The sequence below is a fragment of the Colobus angolensis genome, unplaced genomic scaffold (assembly GCF_000951035.1).
Source record: "Colobus angolensis palliatus isolate OR3802 unplaced genomic scaffold, Cang.pa_1.0 Scaffold747, whole genome shotgun sequence".
Classification (NCBI taxonomy): domain Eukaryota; kingdom Metazoa; phylum Chordata; class Mammalia; order Primates; family Cercopithecidae; genus Colobus; species Colobus angolensis.
In genome coordinates, this window is record NW_012121232.1 from 177,438 (window position 1) to 198,292 (window position 20,855).

General features: G+C 41.3%; 1 protein-coding gene across 1 annotated transcript in view; it reads right to left on the minus strand.

Annotated features, from left to right (window-relative positions):
* Window positions 1-6,628: 6,628 nt before the first annotated feature.
* The window catches only part of LOC105501745 (melanoma-associated antigen C1-like), a gene marked incomplete at its 5' end in the record, with an annotated part of 67,267 nt that continues 53,040 nt past the window's right edge, over window positions 6,629-20,855 (minus strand). The window contains 3 exon segments of the mRNA XM_011927783.1: window positions 6,629-7,354; window positions 7,356-7,826; window positions 9,274-9,537. Coding sequence (XP_011783173.1) covers window positions 6,629-7,354; window positions 7,356-7,826; window positions 9,274-9,537 — 1,461 coding nt within the window.

The following is a 20,855-nucleotide window of genomic DNA, read 5'->3' on the forward strand; positions in this document are numbered from 1 at the left end:
AATAAGCATGTGTTGGAATCTTCTTTGGTTTTTGTGTGCATCTTCCTAATAACAAATGATATTGGCCATCTTTTTATGTACCTCTTTCTGAATGGTATATCCTCTTTGGTAAAGTATCTGTTCAAATGATGTGCATATTTTTAAAAACTAATAGACTTCATTTTTAGAGCACTGTTAATCCAAAAATATAAAGAGAAAACTTCATAAAAATTACAGAGTTCCTACATACGTACACCACTCTTCCTGCCCTGCCCACTTCACACACACACACACACACACACACACACACACACACACACACACTGTGTCTCCTATAATTTATATTTCATATTATTATGGCATGTTTGCTACAACTGATGGACCTGTATTGATACCTCACTAAGTAAAGTCAACAGTTCACATCAGGACTCCTTCACTCTGGGGATGCTAAAAGTTTTGATAAGCGTGTAATGGCAAGTATTCATCACAGTATCACAAAGAATTGTTTTGCCATCCTAGATCTCCTGTGTACTCCACCTATTTATTAATCCCCTATGCCCCAACCCCAACCACTAAGCCCCTGGAAACCATTACTATTTTTAGTATATTCATAGTTACCTGTTCCGGAATATTGTATAATTGTAATCATATATTATGCAGCCTTTTTAGATTTTCTACTTTCTCTTAGCAATATGCTTACATGATTCCGCCAGGTCTTTCCCACTTAAAACAATGACTCAAAGTTTGTGTTGCTCAACATATGTGTCAACATTTGATGTTTCAGTGTTTGGGATGTCAGTCATTCTCCTGGGTGTAGAGAGCTATCTCCCAGGTGCTTTAATTTGCAATTCTCTAATGCTATATGATATTGAACATTTTTATTATATATGCTTATTTTCCACTCCTATATATTTATTTTTTGGTGGAGTGCCCGTTCAGATTTTTTTTTTTTTTTTTTTGCCTACTTTAAATTGGGTTTTCTATTTTCTGACGGTTGGGTTTTCAGAGTTTTGTGCATATTTAAATACACATATTTTATCAAATATGTGTTTCATACAACATTTATCCAAGTTTCTGGCTTGTCTTTTCATTATCTTAGCAGTGTTACTTCAAAGTAGAAATTTTTAATTGTCAAGAAGTCCAATTTATCTCTTGTTTCTTAAAAGGTTGGTATAAATGGTTGGTACTTTTGTTTGGTATTGCATCTGAGAAAGTCATCATAAAACCCAAGATCACCTAGGATCTACATCTATAAGTTTGACCAAAACGTTGGTGTTGCATCTAAAAAATTAATCACCAAAACCAAGTCACCTAGGGTTTGCACCCGTAAGTTTGACCAATATTTAAAACTGTGATAAAATATGTTTGTGAATAAATGAATAGTTTCCCTGTAGACAAATATGTGGGGGAAATTAACTGGTTAAACATTTTGGGGAAAAAGCCACCAACATTATAAAGTATAAGATATTCATACTCTGTTCACACTGACTCAGTTTCCACATGAATGTGCATTCCTTATAAGTAACTATAGGCATTTGTCCCAGAATTTATGCTCAAATATGTTGAATTTATTTATATTAATTATAGCCACAAAAGAGAAACATGTATGTGTTCATCAGGAGGAAAATCGTTCAATTTGTTATTGCACAGAAATAAAATGGAATTCTAGAAAGTAGTCCCAACAGTAAGATAGTCGCCCAGGCTAGAGTGTGGTGGCGTGATCTCGGCTCCAACCTCCACTTCCTGGGTTCAAGCGATTCTCCTGCCTCAGCCTCCCGAGTAGCTGGGATTACAAGTGTGAGCCACCACGCCCAGCTAATTTTTGTATTTTTAGTAGAGACAGGGTTTCACCACATTGGCCAGACTGGTCTCAAACTCCTGACCTCAGGTGATCCACCCGCCTCGGTCTCTCAAAGTGCTGGGGTTACAGGTGTGAGCCACCGTGCCCGGCCAGATCCACTTTAATGAGTGATTATATTGGTTTATTAGGACTGCCATAGCAAAGTACCAAAACCTGGATGACATAAACAACAAAAATTTATTGTCTCATAGTTATGGAGTCTGTTAGTCAAAGAGCAAGGCTGATTCCTTCTGAGGGCTGTGAGGGAAGAATGTTTTCCAGGCCTCTCTCCTTGCCTGGTAGATGGCTGTCTTCAGTCCATGCATGCTCACATTGTCATCCCTCTACTCATATTTCTGTGTCTAAACTTCCCCTTTTTATAATGACTCCCATCATATTTGATTAGGATCAGCATTAATAACCTCATTTTAACTTGATTGCGTCTGAAATAATCCTATCTCTAAATAATGTCACATTTTAATTTCAATGTAGAATTTGAGGGAAGATGAAATTGAACCTATAATAGCAAAGGCAAACAGCAGATCTATATGCATATTATTACACATGTATAGTTTTATATGTATACATGTATATATACACACACAGCATATACATGTGTGCTATTATATATGATATATGCATATATGTGTATATATATTAGTGCATCTGTACTTCTAAAAGCCTAAAATAATCTTTTAAAATTTACATACCACATTGTTAATTGTGGAAACTTCTGAGTAGGAGGCTGAATTTTGGAGAAACTTTCTAAAAGAAAGAAATGTGATTTCTATGTATTTTTAGAACTTTTTGCAACAAGAATATATGCAATATTTATTTAGAAGAAAAAATACTAAAGTAAGTGCAAGAAAAGGAAGAGGAGCAGTGTCGTAGTCGGATAAAGTAACAGTAAGCTGATGGAACAAAAAAGTTGCTGAAATTAAAATGGATTAACCCAAGTGTATTTTTGTGCACATAAATTCTATCCTGAGTTGACATGGTGCTATGGGCTGAATTGCACCTCTCTCCCCAAATTCATTTATCCAAGTCACAACTCCCAGTACCTCAGAATGTCACTGGATTTGAAGATAGAGCCTTTGAAGAGGCAATTAAGATACAGTAAGGTCTTAAAAGTAGGACCTTATTCAGTACAACTGGTGTCCTTATAAGAAGAGGAGATTAGGACACAAACACAGAGACCAGGGGACAGCCACATAAGAATTCAGTGAGAAGGTTGTCGTCTGCAAGCCACGGAGAAGCCACAGAAGAAATCAAACTGGCCAACATGTTAATCTTAGATAATCCAGCTTCCAGAGATGTGAGAAAATACCTTTCCATTTTGAAGTCACCCAGTCTGTGATATGTTGTTATGGTATAATCAACTAACACGTGGTGGGTCCTGGCTCTCATGTCACCCAGGAATCCAAGCTGATTTTGCCCTATTGCTCCACATTGCAACAGATGTTAACTCCTAAACAGACATGAAAGCATTTGAATGATGCACTGGCTTCTGTCTAACTACAAATGAACCACTCAGGAAGACAAGGTAGACAAAAAAGCGAGGGGCACTTGTAATCTCTCCCACAAGCCATTATGGTGCTCAATTAAAAGCAGCTATTATAATTCATGACAGTAAGCCTTTTATTTTATTGGAATGGTTTATGGGAATGCCAGCATTGCCTTGAAATCTTCCAACATATTCTTGTTCTTATGAGGTGACTGGCAATTTGAAATACAGGATTACATCTCGCTTTAAAACAATTCCTTAAGTCTTGGCAGGGAGGGTCAACCTTATTCCCTCAATAGCACTTTTCTGCACCGTCCTTTTTATAACCTACACGATTTCTTTAGGCTGAGAATTCTCTCATTCATTTTGGTGTATGATAAATATCCTTACTCTGAGAGCCTCTGCTTCCCTCCACATGACTAAACATTCCTGATCAGCTGTACATGTGCCTGTGGCATGCTGCAAACCAGGATTTTCCTGCGAGGCGGATATACAGACAAGAGAGAGTGGAAAGATGGTTAACCATTGTTGGTTCTTCTCATTAGGGCTAGTATGTCTGCCATGGAGCCCTTGTCATCTCCTAGGCAGTCTTCGTGATTTTGTTATTATTTTGCTTTTTAGAAATTCAGCTTCTAGTATATCATTTACAAAGAGATTTTATAGTCTTTCCTCATCTACAAAGATTATGAGGGAAATGTTGGTTTTTGATCATCTATGAAAGCTCATTCAACTATGTTTGGGTTCAGTGCACTGTTTCAAATAATGCGTCTTATTAAAATCCTACCACAGATATCACATATTAAGATTCTTTCAAATACTCTATCTATGCCTTCAGAATTACATCTCTAAAACCAGTATATTATGTGGCAAATCAGATTCTACTCACCGGTCTATGTGGAAATACATTGAGAGTGTGTTGAAGATGCCCAGGGTAGGTATTGAAATGTCACTATCCAAAGTGAATAGTCACATCGAAGGGCTGTTACCACAGAGGACTGAGGGAGAGGGATGGATGAGTCAGGGAACTTCTGCAGGGAGTAAGAATGGTCTATCTCAGGGGAAGGGCAGGTGATTCGGGGCTTTTGCATTGGGAGCAGGGCACAGCATTCAGAGGGAGAGACACTAGTGACAAAATAGTCCCCTGGACATGTTCCAGAGTTGCACAAGAGAACATACAGGGAAGATCAAAAGGAAAGTGCTGTAATGTAGGAAAGTACTGGGACTGGACAAAAATGCCTGCACCTGGACATAGTCGGTTCTCAAGAAACTCTGGGCTTAGAACACGAGGACTGTAGGTAAAGAAAGCCAATAATGATCCCTGAATCGCACTTTATTCTCATTATCACCTTCATTCTTTAGGCCTAACTTACAACTTTGGCCACAGGGTTCATCTTTATGTTACTTGAGAGACATTAAGAAGCATGAAGAGAAGTGACTTAGATTAAAGACTGTTCTCGGGCTGGGAGAAGTGGGGATAGTGTGGGCCTAGATAAAAATCAGGCCAGGGCTCAAGTCCGAGTCACTTTCTAGCAATGTGATATTGGGGAATTTAACAACAGATATGAGCCTTCCTCAGGCTGGGAATAGTGGGGACAGTATGAGTCTAGATGAATTCAGAGCAAGGCTCAAGGCCCAGCCCTGTCCCTCTCTAGCGATGTGATCTTGTGGAATTTATCAAGCACTATGAGCCTCAGGTTCTTCATCTGTAAAAGGGGTTTCGTAAGCCTTGCCTTGTAGAATTGCTGGAATGCATGTAATGTGAGTAAAACACCTGGCACAATGCCTGACATATATTGGAAATTTAACAAATGGCAGTTGTTATCAATATGATTATAACCAAAGGCTACCACTGTCTTTTGTGAAAATTCAGCTGTTTTTGTTATTCAAAACATTTCAGCATATGTAGTTGAATATGTCATGGAGTACCAACTCAACTAAAAATTTGGCTTCATAAATAAAACTCATCACGTTTTCTTTCTGAAACGACATATTGTATAATTTGGGTAAGGGAAGAATTCCCAAGGTGGAATGCAACTCAATGATCCTAGAATTTCAGTCAAGGACCAACTCCTTTTCACCTTCCCCCATGCTCGTCCATCCAAACCACTACTTTTATTTGTCCTCCACTAAAAATAGCCCTTTCTTAGAGTTGACCAACTTACATTCAAAATAACCTAATTAAATGTCCTTTCCATGAAGTGGTCTCTGGCTCTCCTAGGCCAGGGAAGTTGAGTGCCAGCCTAGAGTGTTCTGGGAAGCACTTCAAGGGATTATCGTTCTATGTCTCAGGAAACCCTTGCAGGTGATGAGTATCAATCACCTAGTTCTTGCACTGTGTTCAAGCTCACCAGTTAGAGAGCTGCAGGACACCTTCCATTACTTTCCTATGTGGAGACTCCTCTCTGCCTCATCCTCCAGCCAGAAGGAACTGCTCAGAGCAGTTTTCCATTCCAGGATTTTCTCTCACCTTCTGAGAGTCCAGTTGTTGCCAACATCCAGCTTCATAACAATCAGTTCCCACAGAAGCAACTGCAGTTTTCCAAAATCCCAAGCTGCCTTAGCTCAGGACCTTTGTACTCGAAGGCTCACATGGGAGTCTAACCTCCCCAGTCCTTTTTTAAGTTGTTCTTTAAATTGTAAAGAACATCTTACCACCTTCTTGATATGGCTTCTGCTCCAATAATCTCCTGTTTTATGAGTAGGGGTAAGTCATGCTTTTCACACTATCCCTACTATGAAGAGTGCCTTCCCAAAGCATATGCTTAAATAATGTTCAGCAAATAAAGGAGTCAGTGAGGCTTTCTTGTATTCAGAGTTAATTTCTGCTACTTTTTTGAATATGCCAAGCCAGGCAAGGTATACATATTTAATTTTTAAGAGCAAGAGAATAAAGGGTATGAGGAGATGCAAATATTAGCCATCCTTTTTTTTTGTTCAACTACTGAACTGCAGAGTACTTTCACATTTTAAAGAAAATTCCTATTATAATACCACGCTATCCTGTTACAGATCACAAAATAAGAGAGAAGGTTTTCCCAATTTTTTAACAAAATATAAAATTCTTACTTTTAAGTCAAACAAATGGCAAGACGTGTGTAACTAATATTCATAAACTGAGATTCTGAAACCAATTAAACCTGCTACTAAAGTAAAAGCATTCGAAAATAACCAAAAGAAAAACAGGTAAATATATAAACCACCCACATGAAACAGAAATGCAGAGAACACTGTTTTATCTCCAGCCCCACCTGGGCCCTCCACTATGTAGAACCTCAACTGCCTTCTTCAAACACAAAGGGAAGAAACTACCCTAGATTTCTCTCAGGACAGGAGAAGTTACTGGACATGAAACTGAAGCTTGCACTGGGCATGGCAGTGGCATCATCTGTGGTGGAAATTATGGCCTGGGCTCTCTCTTCCACATCTTTCAAAGCATCTTTGTACCAGGATGGAAAGGAAATAGGGATACTATTGTTTAGCTTGGCCAAAAACTCTAGTACTTTCTGCTTGGTGCTTTCTGAATGGGCTCTTGGACCCCACAGGAATTCATAACGTGGAGGAGAACTGTTGGGCACCTCCCGATACTCCAGGTAATGTTCCTGCACCCAAACTTTAATGAGGAGCTCCCTGGGCTCCCCATAGACGAAGTGCTCCCTCCCAGCATACACCCCTATTGCCTTCAGCGCTTCCCAGATGACCTCCTCAGAGGCACAGCTGCCCTTTATGAAGGTCATACTCAGAACAAGAATCAAGAGGCAGTTCTTGGACCTGTCCTTGTCATCACTACCCTCATCGGTGAGGTCTACTGTGTTTGCAAACACATAGAAGTGGTCAGGGCCCACTTCTATCAGGGCAAGGCCAAAAAGAAGCTTTATGAACTCACCGGCTTTCTCGAGTATCATAGGAAAGTAGTCTTTGTACTTGGTGATGACAATCGTCAGCATCTCTGACTCTGTTATAGGCTCCTTTGTTTGATATTTGAGGAGCAGGAACTCGGCCACCTTTTCATCTAGTGTATATGTGAAAAAAGAACTCACTCTCTGGCAGGCCAGGACAGGTACTGGCATCCTCCTCTTTTTGGCTGCTGGACTCTTCATTCATTGGGCTTCATGAAACAGAAGAGGAGCAGGAGCTCCCCAGAGGGTTCTGGGGAGGACATTGGGAAGGACCCTGTGGAGGACTCTTGGGAGTGCTCTGGAGAAGACTTGACATCCCAGCAGAGTGCATCTCATCCTCCTCAGGACCACCAAGAATCCGAGACGAGGATGAGGAGGAGGAAGAGGAGGAAAATACTAAGTAGAAAGTGGAAGAGGAAATGGAGGCTTCCTCCTCTTCCTCATCTGTGGGATCCTGTGCATCTATCCAATCCTCTATCACAACTGGGTACTGGGAGTCTTCCTCAAAGTTGGGGAACGGAACACTTGGAAAGAGAGGCATAACGACTTCTTCAGGAGCAGCAGGTAAACGTATCAACAGGGATATGGATGATGGGATCCAACAGGCCTGTGGAAGAGAGTGACACTGTGAGTGACCTCAGCTGATAAACTCACCCATGATGGCTCAGCTGAAGGCAGACTTACAGCTCCTCTTCTCTTAAGGTGGTGTTCTAGGGCCTCACAGGTCCTCTAGAGAGATTGTCCCCTGGGCACTTGTAAGAGGATGTGAGAAAGCACCTCAGGGCACAGTTGGCAGGCAGAGCCTGAGGCACCAGCAATGACAGTAGGTGGTTAGGGCTCGGTGCTGAGGAGTCTCCTCTGTTTGTGGGGGTAGAGCCTTTGCTACAAAGTCAGGATGTGCACTCACCTTGACTCCTGGCACTTCCTGGGCCTCCCCTGCTCTGCTGACTTTAGGAAGTGCAACTCAGACCCAGGTCTTCACATCCTGGTTCCTGGAGCACCTGCAAGAGGAAGTGAGGGAGCCCCTCAGGCTAAAGACTGCGAACAGAGCCTTGGACCTCCCAGGGCTGCCAGCTTGGGCTGGCCAGAATCGCAGAGCTCCATAGTTCTGGGCTGCTTGGCCCCCTCAGAATTTAATTAGCAACCTCACAGCTTCTCAGACAGGGTCAGACCCCCACCACTCTGCTGGTCTGAGGCAAAACCTCAGAGCAAACTCCACATCCCTGAGAGCAGTGGGAGGTGGTGCGGTGGCAGCCACTTCCCAGCACTCTCCTACAGGGGCGGTCGGGGTAGCCTCACGCCTGTTCTGGTGCACATGTGACTCCTCCCTCCTCACTCTTGTCCCCAGCAGGGTCTGGGAATCTTCCCTCTGCCAACCAGAAGCAGCTCCCCTGCTGACTTGCCACGGGACCCCCCAGACCAAGGCCTCCCTCTCCCCTCCACCTCTCACCTAGAAATGAGAGGGCTGCCGCTCAGCCTGAGCTGACTGGGGAGCTCTAAGAGGGTTGATATGCGGAGCAGGGTGGGAGTCTCCGGGAATCTGTCCTCTGAGGTGGGAGTTCCCCGAGTCTCCCCCAAAGTCTTCCTATTTATTCCCTAGAGGGCCGGCACCTCCTCCCTTCTATCATGAGGACCCCTCAGCCCTCGGCTGCCATTTTCCTGTCTGGGACCTACAGGTTCGACGGCAGGGGCAGCACACCTGCCAGGGTTTCTTCTCTCTGTGGTGGGAGGTCCCTCAGTTCTTCCTCAGGGCCCTTACCTTGAGGATTGGCCAGGTCTAAGACTTCCCTCTGCTGAACTGAGACGAGCCTCCTCACAAAGTGCCTCAGGTCCTTCAGACTCCCAGGGTGCAAGTCAGTCGGGAAAGCACATCCAGGAACCCTGCCGGGCTTGACCAGAGCTGACAGCAGGGGCAGCGAGGGGTGGGGCCGCCTCTCTGCGGAGGAGCCAACCCCCACGTGTCAATCTCCTTCCACCCTTTCCTGAGCACTTTCTGGTCGCCCTCCACCCCTTCCTGCTCACTCCCTAAGCTCTGCTGACCTCTACCTTCTCACCTCCCCAGTCCTTGACACCCTCCTCCCGCCCCTTTTTCCAGGGCTGACAGCAAGGAGTGTCTCTTTGTAGCCTCGGTGTCCCCTCCCTGGTGGGAGGTCATCGTCCTTCCACAGAGTTCTCTTCTTGATTATTGGCCAGTCCTGGGGTTTCTCCCTCTGCTTAACTGAAGCTGCCCTCGTCAGAGAAAACCTCCCCTCCAGCTGACTCCCAAAGTGGAAGTCAGAAAGTTGTAAATCTGGGGACCCTGATGGGCTCCTCCAGAGCTGGCAGCAGGCACAGGGACAGGACAGGGGGCACTACCAGTCATGGGTGTTCCCTTCCTGCCTTCCTGAGAGGCTGTGCCTGGACTCCTGAAACGGCCTGGGAAGCCTGACCCTGTGCATCTGAGTCTTTCACCTCCGAATAAGCCCCTCCCATCCCTGAGACCTGAAAGGTGCAAGAGAGGGAGAACCACATCTACCCACAGTGGTATAGGGCCTCCCATGCCCAACGCAGGGCTCCACTGCCCCTGTCTGAAATGGGGTAGGAAGGCCCCTCAGTCTCCCGCAAGGTATTAATTCTTATGGGGCCTCCACTCCCTCCCTCTCCTGTCCAGACAGCAACATTTGTTCCTTCAGCCGCTAAAATGCATTCCAAATGTGTCCACTTTAACTACTGCTGAGTGTGAAGTTAGCATCATCTCTCCCATAGCCTATGTTAAAGGCTTCCTTATTGTTGCTTCTTTTCCTATCCTTGTTCCTGAAAAAACCGTTGTCTTTTCAGCAGCCCATGTTCCTTTTAAAAACCAATATGTGATTATCGTTTTAAATACACACATCAGATTTAACTAGAATGTGAAGTTATATGTGTTTTGGAAAATGCACGTACTCCCATATCTACCAACCAGGTATCATACTGACCGGTTCCACCTGCCTAAAATTCTCCTGTGCATCCCGTTTGAAGTCAGTCACTGCACTCTACTAAGCTCCTAGTGGGGAAAGAGAGAGCCCCTCTCATATTGTTTTATACTCAGTACCTATTTTAAGAAAAAAACAAGGAAGTAAAACCAAAGACAGGCAGCCCCGCACCAGGCCCGAAACCAGGCCTGGGCCTGCCTGGCCTAAACCCAGTAGTTAAAAATCAACTCATAACTTAGAAACCGATGTTATTCATAGATTCCAGACATTGTATAGGACACTGTGAAACTCCCTGCCCTGTTCTCTTTCTCTCTGACCACCGGTGCATGCAGCCCGTGTCACGTACCCCCTGCTTGCTCAATCACGACGCTTTCATGTGAAATCTTTAGTGTGATGAGCGCTTAAAAGGGGCGGAAATTGTGCACTCGGGGAGCTTGGATTTTAAGGCAGTAGCTTGCCGATGCTCCCAGCTGAATAAAGCCCTTCCTTCTACAACTTGGTGTCCGAGAGGTTTTGTCTGCGGCTCATCCTGCTACCCGAGCAACTCTCTTCTGTTTTTAGTTCCTGTAGTTTTAACTTTTCCAATTTGCCGTATGACTAGGTTTGTAAGATACTGACTTAAAAGTGTGCCTGTACTCTTTCTTTTAGCACAACTATCGAGGAATGAGAATTTCTGTTATTCTATATCCTCTCTTACATTTAGTATTTTAGATTTTCAGGTTTTAGCCATTCTCATAAGCATGTATTGGAATCTTCTTTGGTTTTTGTTTGCATCTCCCTAATGACATATGAAATTTGCCATCTTTTTATGTGCTTTTTTCCCCATTGGTATACCCCCTTAATAAAGTGTCTATTCAAATCATTTGCATCTTTTTATAGATGGATAAACTTCATTTTTAGAACATTGCTAATCCAAAAATACAAAGAGAAAACCTCATCAGAATTAGAGTTCCTACATATCTACACAACCCACCCTGCCCTGCTTGCTGCACATACACACACAGTGTCTCTTTTTATTTATATTTTGTATTATTATAACATGTTTGCTACAACTGATGGACTTGTATTACCTCATTATGAAGTCCATGGTTTACGTCAGGACTCACTCTTAACGCTGAGGATACTGTATATTTTGATAAGGGTGTAATGGCAAGTATGCATCATTATAGTATTACACAGATTGTTTTACCATCCTAGATCTCCTCTGTGTTCCACCTAATTATCAATCCCCTGTGCACCAACCCCGACACTCAGCCCCTGGAAACCAGTAATATTTTTAGCATATTCTTTGTTGCCTGTTCCAGAATATGGTATGATTGAAATCCTACATTATGTAGCCTTTTTAGAATTTTCTTCTTTCACTTAGCAATAGGCTTTCATGATACCCCCAGGTCTATCCCAAACAACGACTGAAAGTTCCTGTTGCTCAACATGCGTGTCGACATTTGATGTTGCATGTTTTGGATGTCAGCCATTTTCCTAGCGATAGAGTGCTAGCTCCTAGTTGTTTTAATTTGCGTATCTACAATGACATAGGACATTCCACAGTGTTATGTACTTATTTTCCATTCCAATATATTCTTTGCTGGCATAACTTTTCAGATTATCTTACCCATTTTATATTTGGTTTTCTTTTTTCTCACAATTGGATTTCCAGAGTTCTGTGACTTCCTCACAGTTTTGGAGTCTGGTGGTCCAAGGGCAAAGTGTACACAAGGTTGTTTCGTGCTGAGGGCTGTGAGGAGAGGATGTTTTCCAGGCTCTCTCCCTGCCTTGCAGATGGCTGTCTTCACTCCATGTATGTTCTCATGGTCATCCCTCTACTCATAGCACGGTGTCCACATTTCCCCTTTTTATAATGACTGCCATCATATGGGATTAGGGCCGGCATTAATAACCACATTGTGTTAACTATTAGTTTAAGTTCATGCTGCATGTGCAGGATGTGCAGCCTTTTTATGTATGTAAATGTCTGTCATGAAGGTTGGTTATACATATTATTTCATCACCCAGGTATTAAGCCAATAGCCATTAGTTATTTTTCCTGACCCTCTCCCTCCTCCCACCCTCTGCCCTCTGGTAGGCCTTAGTGTGCATTGTTCCCCTCTATGTGTCCATGTGTTCTCAGTGTTTAGCTCCCACTTATAAGTGAGAACATTTGACATTTGGTTTTCTGCTCCTCTGTTATTTTGCCAAGGATAATGGCCTCCAGCTTCATCTATTTTCCTGCAAAACACCTGATCTCATTCCTTTTTATGGCTGCATAGTATTCCACAGTGTATATATATACTACCTTTTCTTTATCCAGTCTATCATTGATGGGCATTTAGGTTGATTCCATGTCTTTGCTATTGTGAATAGTGCCTCATTGAACATACACTTGCATATGTCTTAATAATAGAACCATTTATACTCCTTTAAATATATACCCAGTAATGGGTTTGCTGGCTCAACTGAATGCTATTTCTGTCTCCAGGTCTTTGAGAATTTGACAGACTATTTTCCATAAGGGTTGAACTAATTGACACTCCCACCAACAGAGTAAAAATATTCCTTTTTCTCCACAGCCTCACCATGATCACTTATTTTTTGACATTTTAATAATAGCCATTCTGTCTGGTGTGAGATGGTGTCTTGCTGTAGTTTTGATTGGCATTTCTCTAGTGATCAGTGATGTTGAGCTTTTTTCATATGCTTCTTGGCAGCATGTATGTCCTCTTTTGGAAAGGGTCTGTGCATGTCCTTTGCCCACCTTTTAATGGTTTTTTTCATTTAAATTTGTTTAAATTGTTTATAGATGCTGGATATAGATCTTCATCAGATGTACAGATTACAAAAATTTTCTCCCATTCTCTAGATTGTCTGTTTACTCTGTTGATAGTTTCTCTTGCTCTGCAGAAGTTCTTCACTTTAAACACATCCTGTTTGTCAATGCTTGCTTTTGTTGAAACTCTGTTTAGCATATATGTCATGAAATTTTCTCCTGTGCGTACGTCCTGAATGGTATTGCCTAGGTTTTTTCTAAAGTTTTTATAGTTTTGGGTTTCACATTGAAGTCTTTAATCCACCTTGAGTTATTTTTGTATGTGGTAGTTTCAGTTTTCTGCTTAGGTCTAGCCAGTTCTTCCATCACCAGTTATTAAATAGGGAGTCCTTTATCAATTGCTTGTTTTCGTCACGTTTGTCAAAGATCAGATGGTTTTAGGTGTGCAGTATTATTTCTGGATTCTCTATTATTTTTCCACTGGTCTATGTGTCAGTCCTTGTATCAGTACCATGCTGTTTGGTTACTGTAGCCTTGTAGTATAGTTTGAAGTCAGGTAGCATGATGCCTCCAGCTTTTTTTGTTTGTTTGTTTAGGATGGCCTTGGCTATTTGGGCTCTTTTTTGGTTACATATGAATTTCAAAATAGATTTTTGTTTCTAGTTGTGTGAAGAATGTCAGTGAAAGTTTAGTGGGAATAGCATTGAATCTATAAATTGCTTTGGGCAGTATGGCCATTTTCACCATACTGATTCTTCCTAGCCATTAGGAAGGAATGTTTTTCCATTTTCTTGTGTCACCCCTGATGTATTTGAGCAGGGATTTGTCTTTCTCCTTGTAGAGATAGTTCACTTCCCTCGTTAGTTGTATTCCTAGCTATATTATTCCTTTTGTGGCAGTTAGGAATGAAAGTTCATTCATGATTTGGCTCTCAGTTTGCCTGTTGTTGATGTATAGGACTGCTAGTGATTTCCGTACATTGATTTTGTATCCTGAGACTTTGCTGAAGTTGTTTATCAGCATAAGAAGCTTTTGATATGAGACAATGGGGTTTTCTAGATATACGATCATGTCATCTGCAAACAAAGATAGTTTGACTTCCTCTCTTCCTATTTGAATACGCTTTATTTATTTATTTTGCCTGAGTGCCCTGGCCAGAACTCCCAATACTATGTTGAATAAGAGTGGTGAAGGAGGGCATCCTTGTCTTGTGCTAATTTCAAGAGGAATACTTCCAGCTTTTGTCCATCCAGTATAATATTGGCTGTGAGTTTGTCATATACGGCTCTTATCATTTTAAGGTATGTTCCCTCAACACCTAATTTATTGTGAGTTTTTAATAAGAAAAAATGTTGAATTTTATCAAAAGCTTTTTTGGCATCAATTGAGAAAATGTTGTAGTTTTTATCTTTATTTCTGTTTATGTGATGAATCACATTTGTTCATTTGTATATGTTGAACCAACCTCACATCCCAGAAATCAAGCCTACTTGATCCTGGTGGATAAGCTTTTGATGTGATGCTGGATATGATTTGACAGCATTTTGATGAGAATTTTTGCATCAACATTTGTTAAAGATATTGGACTAAAGTTTTCTCTTTTTTTGTTTGTGTCTGCCAGGTTTTGGTATGAGGATGGGTGTTGGCCTCATAGAATGAGTTAGAGAGATGTTCCTCCTTTTCAATTTTTTTTGGAATGGCTTCAGTTGGAATAATACCAGTTCTTCTTTAATAACCACATTTTAACTTACTTGCCTCTGAGATAATCCTGTCTCCAAATAATGCCACATGTAAATTTCAACATAAGATTTTAGTGGGGATGCAACTGAACCTATTATAGTGGAAAAGGAAGTGGCAGACCTATACGTATATTATTACCCATGTTTAGTTATAAACACACACACATGCTCATATACGTATCAATTATATTTAAAAACCACACCTATCTTTCTCAAAATTCTAAATCAGCTTTTAAATTTAAACACCACATGGTTAATTGTGGAAATTTCTGAATAGGAGGCTGAATTTTGGAGGAACTTTCCAAAGGGGAGAATTGTGATTTCTACCTATTTTTTAAATTTTTGCAACAGAAATATATGCAGTGTTCATCTGTAAGTAAAGTATTGAAATAAGCCTAAGAAAAGCATGAGAAGCAGTCCAGTGGGAAGATAAAGTATCAGTAAGCTCATGGAACGCCAAGAAAAAAAATCCTTAAAATTTACATGACTTAACACAACAAGTTAATTTTTTGGCACAGAAATTCTGATTTTAGTTGGCAGGGTGTTATGGGCTGAATTGTGACTCACCCCAAAAATTCATACATCCAAGTCGTCAAGCCCAGTATCCCAGGATGTGACTGTATTTGAAGATAGAAACTTTGAAGACAGAATTAAGGTAAAATGAGGTCTTAAGGTTAGGTTCATATTCAGTATGACAGGTGACCTCATAAGAAGTGCAGATTAAGATACAGACACACAGACCAAGGAACAATCATGCAAGAGTTCAGTGAGAACGTGGCCATCCGCAAGCCACAGAGAGACCAGAGAAGAAATCAAACCAACCAACATCTTGATCTTGGAGTTATTATTTTGTAAATTTTCGGTGAATCTAAAACTATTCTAAAGCAAATTTTTTTTGTAAAAATAGTAAATAGAAGCAGGAGAATTAGGGAACGAAACTAGAATTCAAAGTAATATTTTGATAGGGTGGTTAGTTTCCTTTACTTTTTTTCCTTCTCTGTCTTCCAGCCTGGACTTAAAGGCATATAAAACTGAAGAATTGCACATGATATAGAGACAGAAAGTGATCAATGCCAATTTATGTTTGCATTTTTTTCTAGAAAAACCTTTGTGTTTGAAGAAATAGGATAGGAGATTCCTAAAAGACAAAGAGAACATGAGAAATTCCTTTCTTCTTCAAGGCTGGCCTCCAGGCAAGCCAGCCCCATTCCTGAAGGTATAATCTTTCAATGAGAGCACCAGCCACAGCTGGTCAGGCATCAAAATTCTGAGTGAGGTACATCCTTCCTTCTGTCAAGAAGACCTTTGTTCCAAAAATATGGGAGAAAACCTCTCTGTTATTTTTCTCTTTATATGCTCTCACTATTTAGCCAGGGAGGCAAACCCATAAAAAGTAGGTGGATGGCATAGTGGAATGTACTAGAAGCCCATTTTCTAGTCAGAGTACCAGAAAGAGAGTCAGAGAATGTAGAGGAGTGTGGTAGTCAGTTTGGCTTGCCAAAATGAAAATGCCAAATTCTGGGGATTACGTTACAACCTATGCATTTTCATCGGGGAGGTGCACAAACAAAAAAATCAATGTGAGAATGGGATTGTATCAAATAAAATTGATGTTATTGGATCAAATCCAACCTTGTCATGCAGGAATCTTTTATTTTTAATTTATGTTTTATTTTATTTTTTTTTTTGAGACGGAGTCTCACTCTGTCACCCAGGCTGGAGTACAGTGGCGTGATCTTGGCTCACTACAACCTCCGCCTCCCGGGTTGAAGAGATTCTTGTGCCTCAGCCTCCTGAGTAGCTGTGATTACAGACGTCTGCCACCATACCTGGCTAATTTTTTTTTTTCTTTTTTTTTTTTTTGGTAGTTTGAGTAGAGACAGGGTTTCACCATGTTGAACAGGCTGGTCTTGAACTCCTGATCTCTCGTGATCTGCCTGCCTCAGCCTCCCAAAGTGTTGGGATTACAGGCATGAGCCACCGCACCTGGCCAGAAATCTTAATATAAAAAGAACACCAGAGCTTGGATAACTGAAATAGGAGTAATTAAAACCAAGGTATCAGATTAACTTCTTTCCCTTAGCAACACACTTTTTTTGTTCATCCCTGTCTTTCTATGTCTGGCAGGCCTTTTCTTTTTATGGCTGCATGGTAATCCATTGTATAGGTGTATCACAGTTTGTTTATACTGTTGGTGGGAATGCACATTGGTAAAACCACTATGGAGAACAGCTTGGAGACTCTTCCAAAAATGAAAACAATACTACCATACTATCCAGTAATCCCACTCCTCGGTATTTACCCAAGATGAAGGAAATCAGTACACTGAAGAGATACCCGCACAACCATGTTCACTGCAGCACGATTAACAGTAGCCAAGATTAGAAAGCAACCTAAGTGTCCATCAGCAGATGACCGGATGAAGAAATTGTATCACATATACACAATGGAGTACTATTCATCCATAAAAGCAACGAGACCCTGTCTTTTGCATCAACATGGATGGCACTGGAGGTCATTATGGTAAGTGAAATAAGCCAGGCACAGAAAGACAAATTTCACATGTTCTCGCTTACTTGTGGAAGCTAAAAATCAAAACAATGGAATTCATGGAGACAGAGTGTAGAAGGATGGTTACCTGGGACTGAGAAATGTAGAGGGGGCCTGGGGGAGAAGTGAGGATGGCTAATGTTTATAAAAAACTGTTAGAGAGAATCAATAAGACCTAGTATTTGCTATCACAACAGGGTGACCATAGTCAAAATGATTTAATTGTACTTTTTGAAATAACTAAGAGTATAATTGGATTGTTTGAAACACAAAGGATAAATGTCTATGCTTGTGGATAACCCATTTACCCTGATGTGATTATTACACATAGCAAGCCTATATCAAAATACCTCATGTAACCGATAAACATATGCAAGTACTATGTAAATGATTATTTTCTCAGAAAATAGTGTTGATATTTACCAGGATAAATATCACCTGACATTTGTCCACCTTGATGTCCACTCTGATGACGTTCCTTTTTTTGGTGACCTGTTCCTTCTCTCCAGCTGCCATTAATATTTTTTCTTTCATCTTGACATTGAAGAATATGATGATTCTGTGACTTGGGGGTTGTCTTATATAGTATCACACAAGGATTCTCTGGATTTCCTGAATTTGAATGTTGACCATCCAACAAGGGTGGAGTAATTTTTGTGAATGATACCCTCAAATTTGTTTTCCAAGTTGCTTGTTCTTTCTCCCTGTCTTTTAGGGATGTCAATGTGTTGCAGGATTGGTCTCACTATATGATCTCAAATTTCTTGGAGGTTTGAGGCATTATTTTTTATTATTTTTTCTATATAGTTTTTTTCTGACTGAGTTGATTCAGAGAACTGGTTTTCAGGCTCAGAGATTTTTCCTCTGCTGGGTCTATTCTGTTGTTAATATTTTAATTACATTATGAGATTTCTTCAGTGAGTTTTTTGGCCTTACCTGTTCGCTTGGTTCCTTCTTAAAATGGTGATTCCATCTTTCATGTTTCTGTCATTTTATTGGATTCCTTAGATTCCTTGGATCTGGTTTTGACTTTCTCCTGAATCTCAATGATCTGTCTCCCTATCCAGTTTCCAAATTCTCTGTCTCTTATTGCAGCCATTTCACCCTGCTTTAGAACCATTGCTGCAGAACTCGTGTGGTAGTGAGGAGGGAAGAAGAGGCTCTGGTTTCTGGAGTTGCTAGAGTTCTTGTGCTGGTTCTTTCTTATCTGTGTGGGCTGATGTTCCTTTGCTATTTGAAGTTACGATACTTTGAATGGGTTTTTTTTTATTATTTTATACTCCTTGATGCCCTTGAGGGTTTCACGGTGGTGGGTTCTGTCAAGTGACTTCATTTCTGGAAGATGTTAGGGGTAAAAAGCTCAGGTCAGTACTCTTGGGCTGTGTGCTCCACCTTTGGGGACTGGTACCAGGCCCACATCATTGTTCCCTGTCCCTGTGAGGTAAAGCAGCTGCTCTGCTAGAGATACCGAGGTGTTTCTTGTCCACCGACCACAACGCTCTGCTGGGAGTTGCTTTCTAAAGTGCTTCACTGGGGCAGCAGCAGCAGAGTCTGTGCTCAAATGCACACACCACCAGCAACAGCGGAACGCTCAGCTTATTAATAGATGAAAATATATAAACTTCTTAGGTATAAAATCAACACAGGAAAAATAAACTTTGCTTTTCTGCAGCAACAATGAATATGAAAATAAAGAAAATACAACCTCTAACCTATCATTCCTTTGGACATGAAGGCATCTGTGAATCACCTGATTCTAAAATATAAAGACATGCAAATGGCCAAGCACAGTCAACACACTCTTGAAAAAGAGCAATTCATCCACCAGATAGTAAGAATTACAAAGAAGCTATCGTAATGAAGAGTTTGAGATTTGGGTGCAGGGATTAACAGAGAGACCAATGGAACTGAATGGAAAGTCCTGAAAAACAAAACCAACAAAATGTATGAATGCAAGCTTAATGGACTAAAATGTGTTGCAGCTTTAGAACTGGAGACTGTCTTATTGAAATAAGTATCAGTGGAACAACTAAATATCCATATAAAAAATTTGATGTAAGTGGAACCCTTTCTCGTATTATCCAAATATGCCATTACAGGGATATTTAATACCTACTGTAAAAATGTTTATTATAAAAACTTCAAAAACACAGAAATGCACAGAAAAATAAATAAGTCTTTGTATAGATTATCTTTTAGTGAGTCACCATTATGAGTAAATTAGAGCATCAGTAAGGCTGGAGTTGAAAGAACTGAAAGATGCTGGGGTCAATGGTCACTTCAGGAACAAGAGGAGCGAGATGATATAAGTCAAAGAGGAACAGAGAAAATGTCACATCCTCTCACCCCCTTGTCTCAGCCATAGATGCCCTAGCTGCTTTCATAAGCCTTTGCTTTTTGACAGTAGAAGTTAGATCTCAATAGTAGCTGGGGGAAGGCTACCTGGGACCATGATTCATTTATTCCCCCTCTTCCTTGAACCGTCCTCCTGCTGCCCTCTGGAACTCTGGGGATTCAAGAAATATAACCTGAGCAGTTCTATTCCAGAAAGTCATGACAGATGGCTGTGGTGTTGATGACAGACACACTGACCAGGTCCACAAACACTTTATTAACTTAGTGGCAGTGCCAGGTTGCTCACATGATAGGAGTAGAGGCCTATCTCCCTCTCCACATGGATAAGAGCTCCACATACTTCTGTTCAGCTGATCTTACTCCTGACAGTACTCTCAGGAGGATTCATGAGTCCTGAGATTTCAAAAAAGGTTGACTTGTGGCTTTGCCAGAGATTTCCCTGAGGATTTGGGTTCTGTCCACCCACTATGGTCAGGATCAACTCAGCTGTGCGTGAGCTGACTTTCTTCCTTAGCTTTGTCTCCATGTCCCAGGCGCAGTTGGCCTCTGCTCATAGCCAGGATTGGTGGATCATCAAACCTCAGTGCTCAAGGTGGAAACCCACAGACAAGGAAGCTCTTCTGCCAGACTGGGAGGCAGCTGGTGGGTAAATTCCAGCTCTGGCTCCCACGTCCTTGGGAATTATCCTCATGGAGCTTTTCTTCTGAGGTCCCAAGAAGGGAGCATTTCTTATGGATAGTAAAAAGAAAATGGCAACCTATCCTTTTACCTCCTGGCATTGGAAATAATTCTCCTGTCCAGAAGAGAGAGGGACTAATGTGGGATTGAATCAGTGGGGAGTGTCAGGGGCCTTTGAAAGGAGTGAGCACAACCCTTCTCCAAACATACCCCAAATGACTCGCCTTCACTTCCTATTTCTCACTTAGATTCAGCCTTCAGTGAAGATGCTGCCACTGCCAGTGGAGGTTTACCATAGGTGCCATGAATGTAGAATCGTTGGGCACCAGGTTGAAGGAGGGGAGGGCCTTCCCAGATTTCAGGGAATAAGAAGCATTTGAGTGTGTGTAAGAGAGGTTACAAAATACACATGAAGGCTGTCAAAAAATGGAAAAACCAAAGTATGTCTTCATCTGATATTTGTTAACATCAAAGGTGGCACAATTTATACTTTTGTGCTTGATTTCTCCCTTTGTCTTATCCCAAATCCAATCCAATGGCAACTTTTTTTCCTTCAACCTCTAAAATTTATTCCAAATGCTTCCAATTTTTCAATCTCC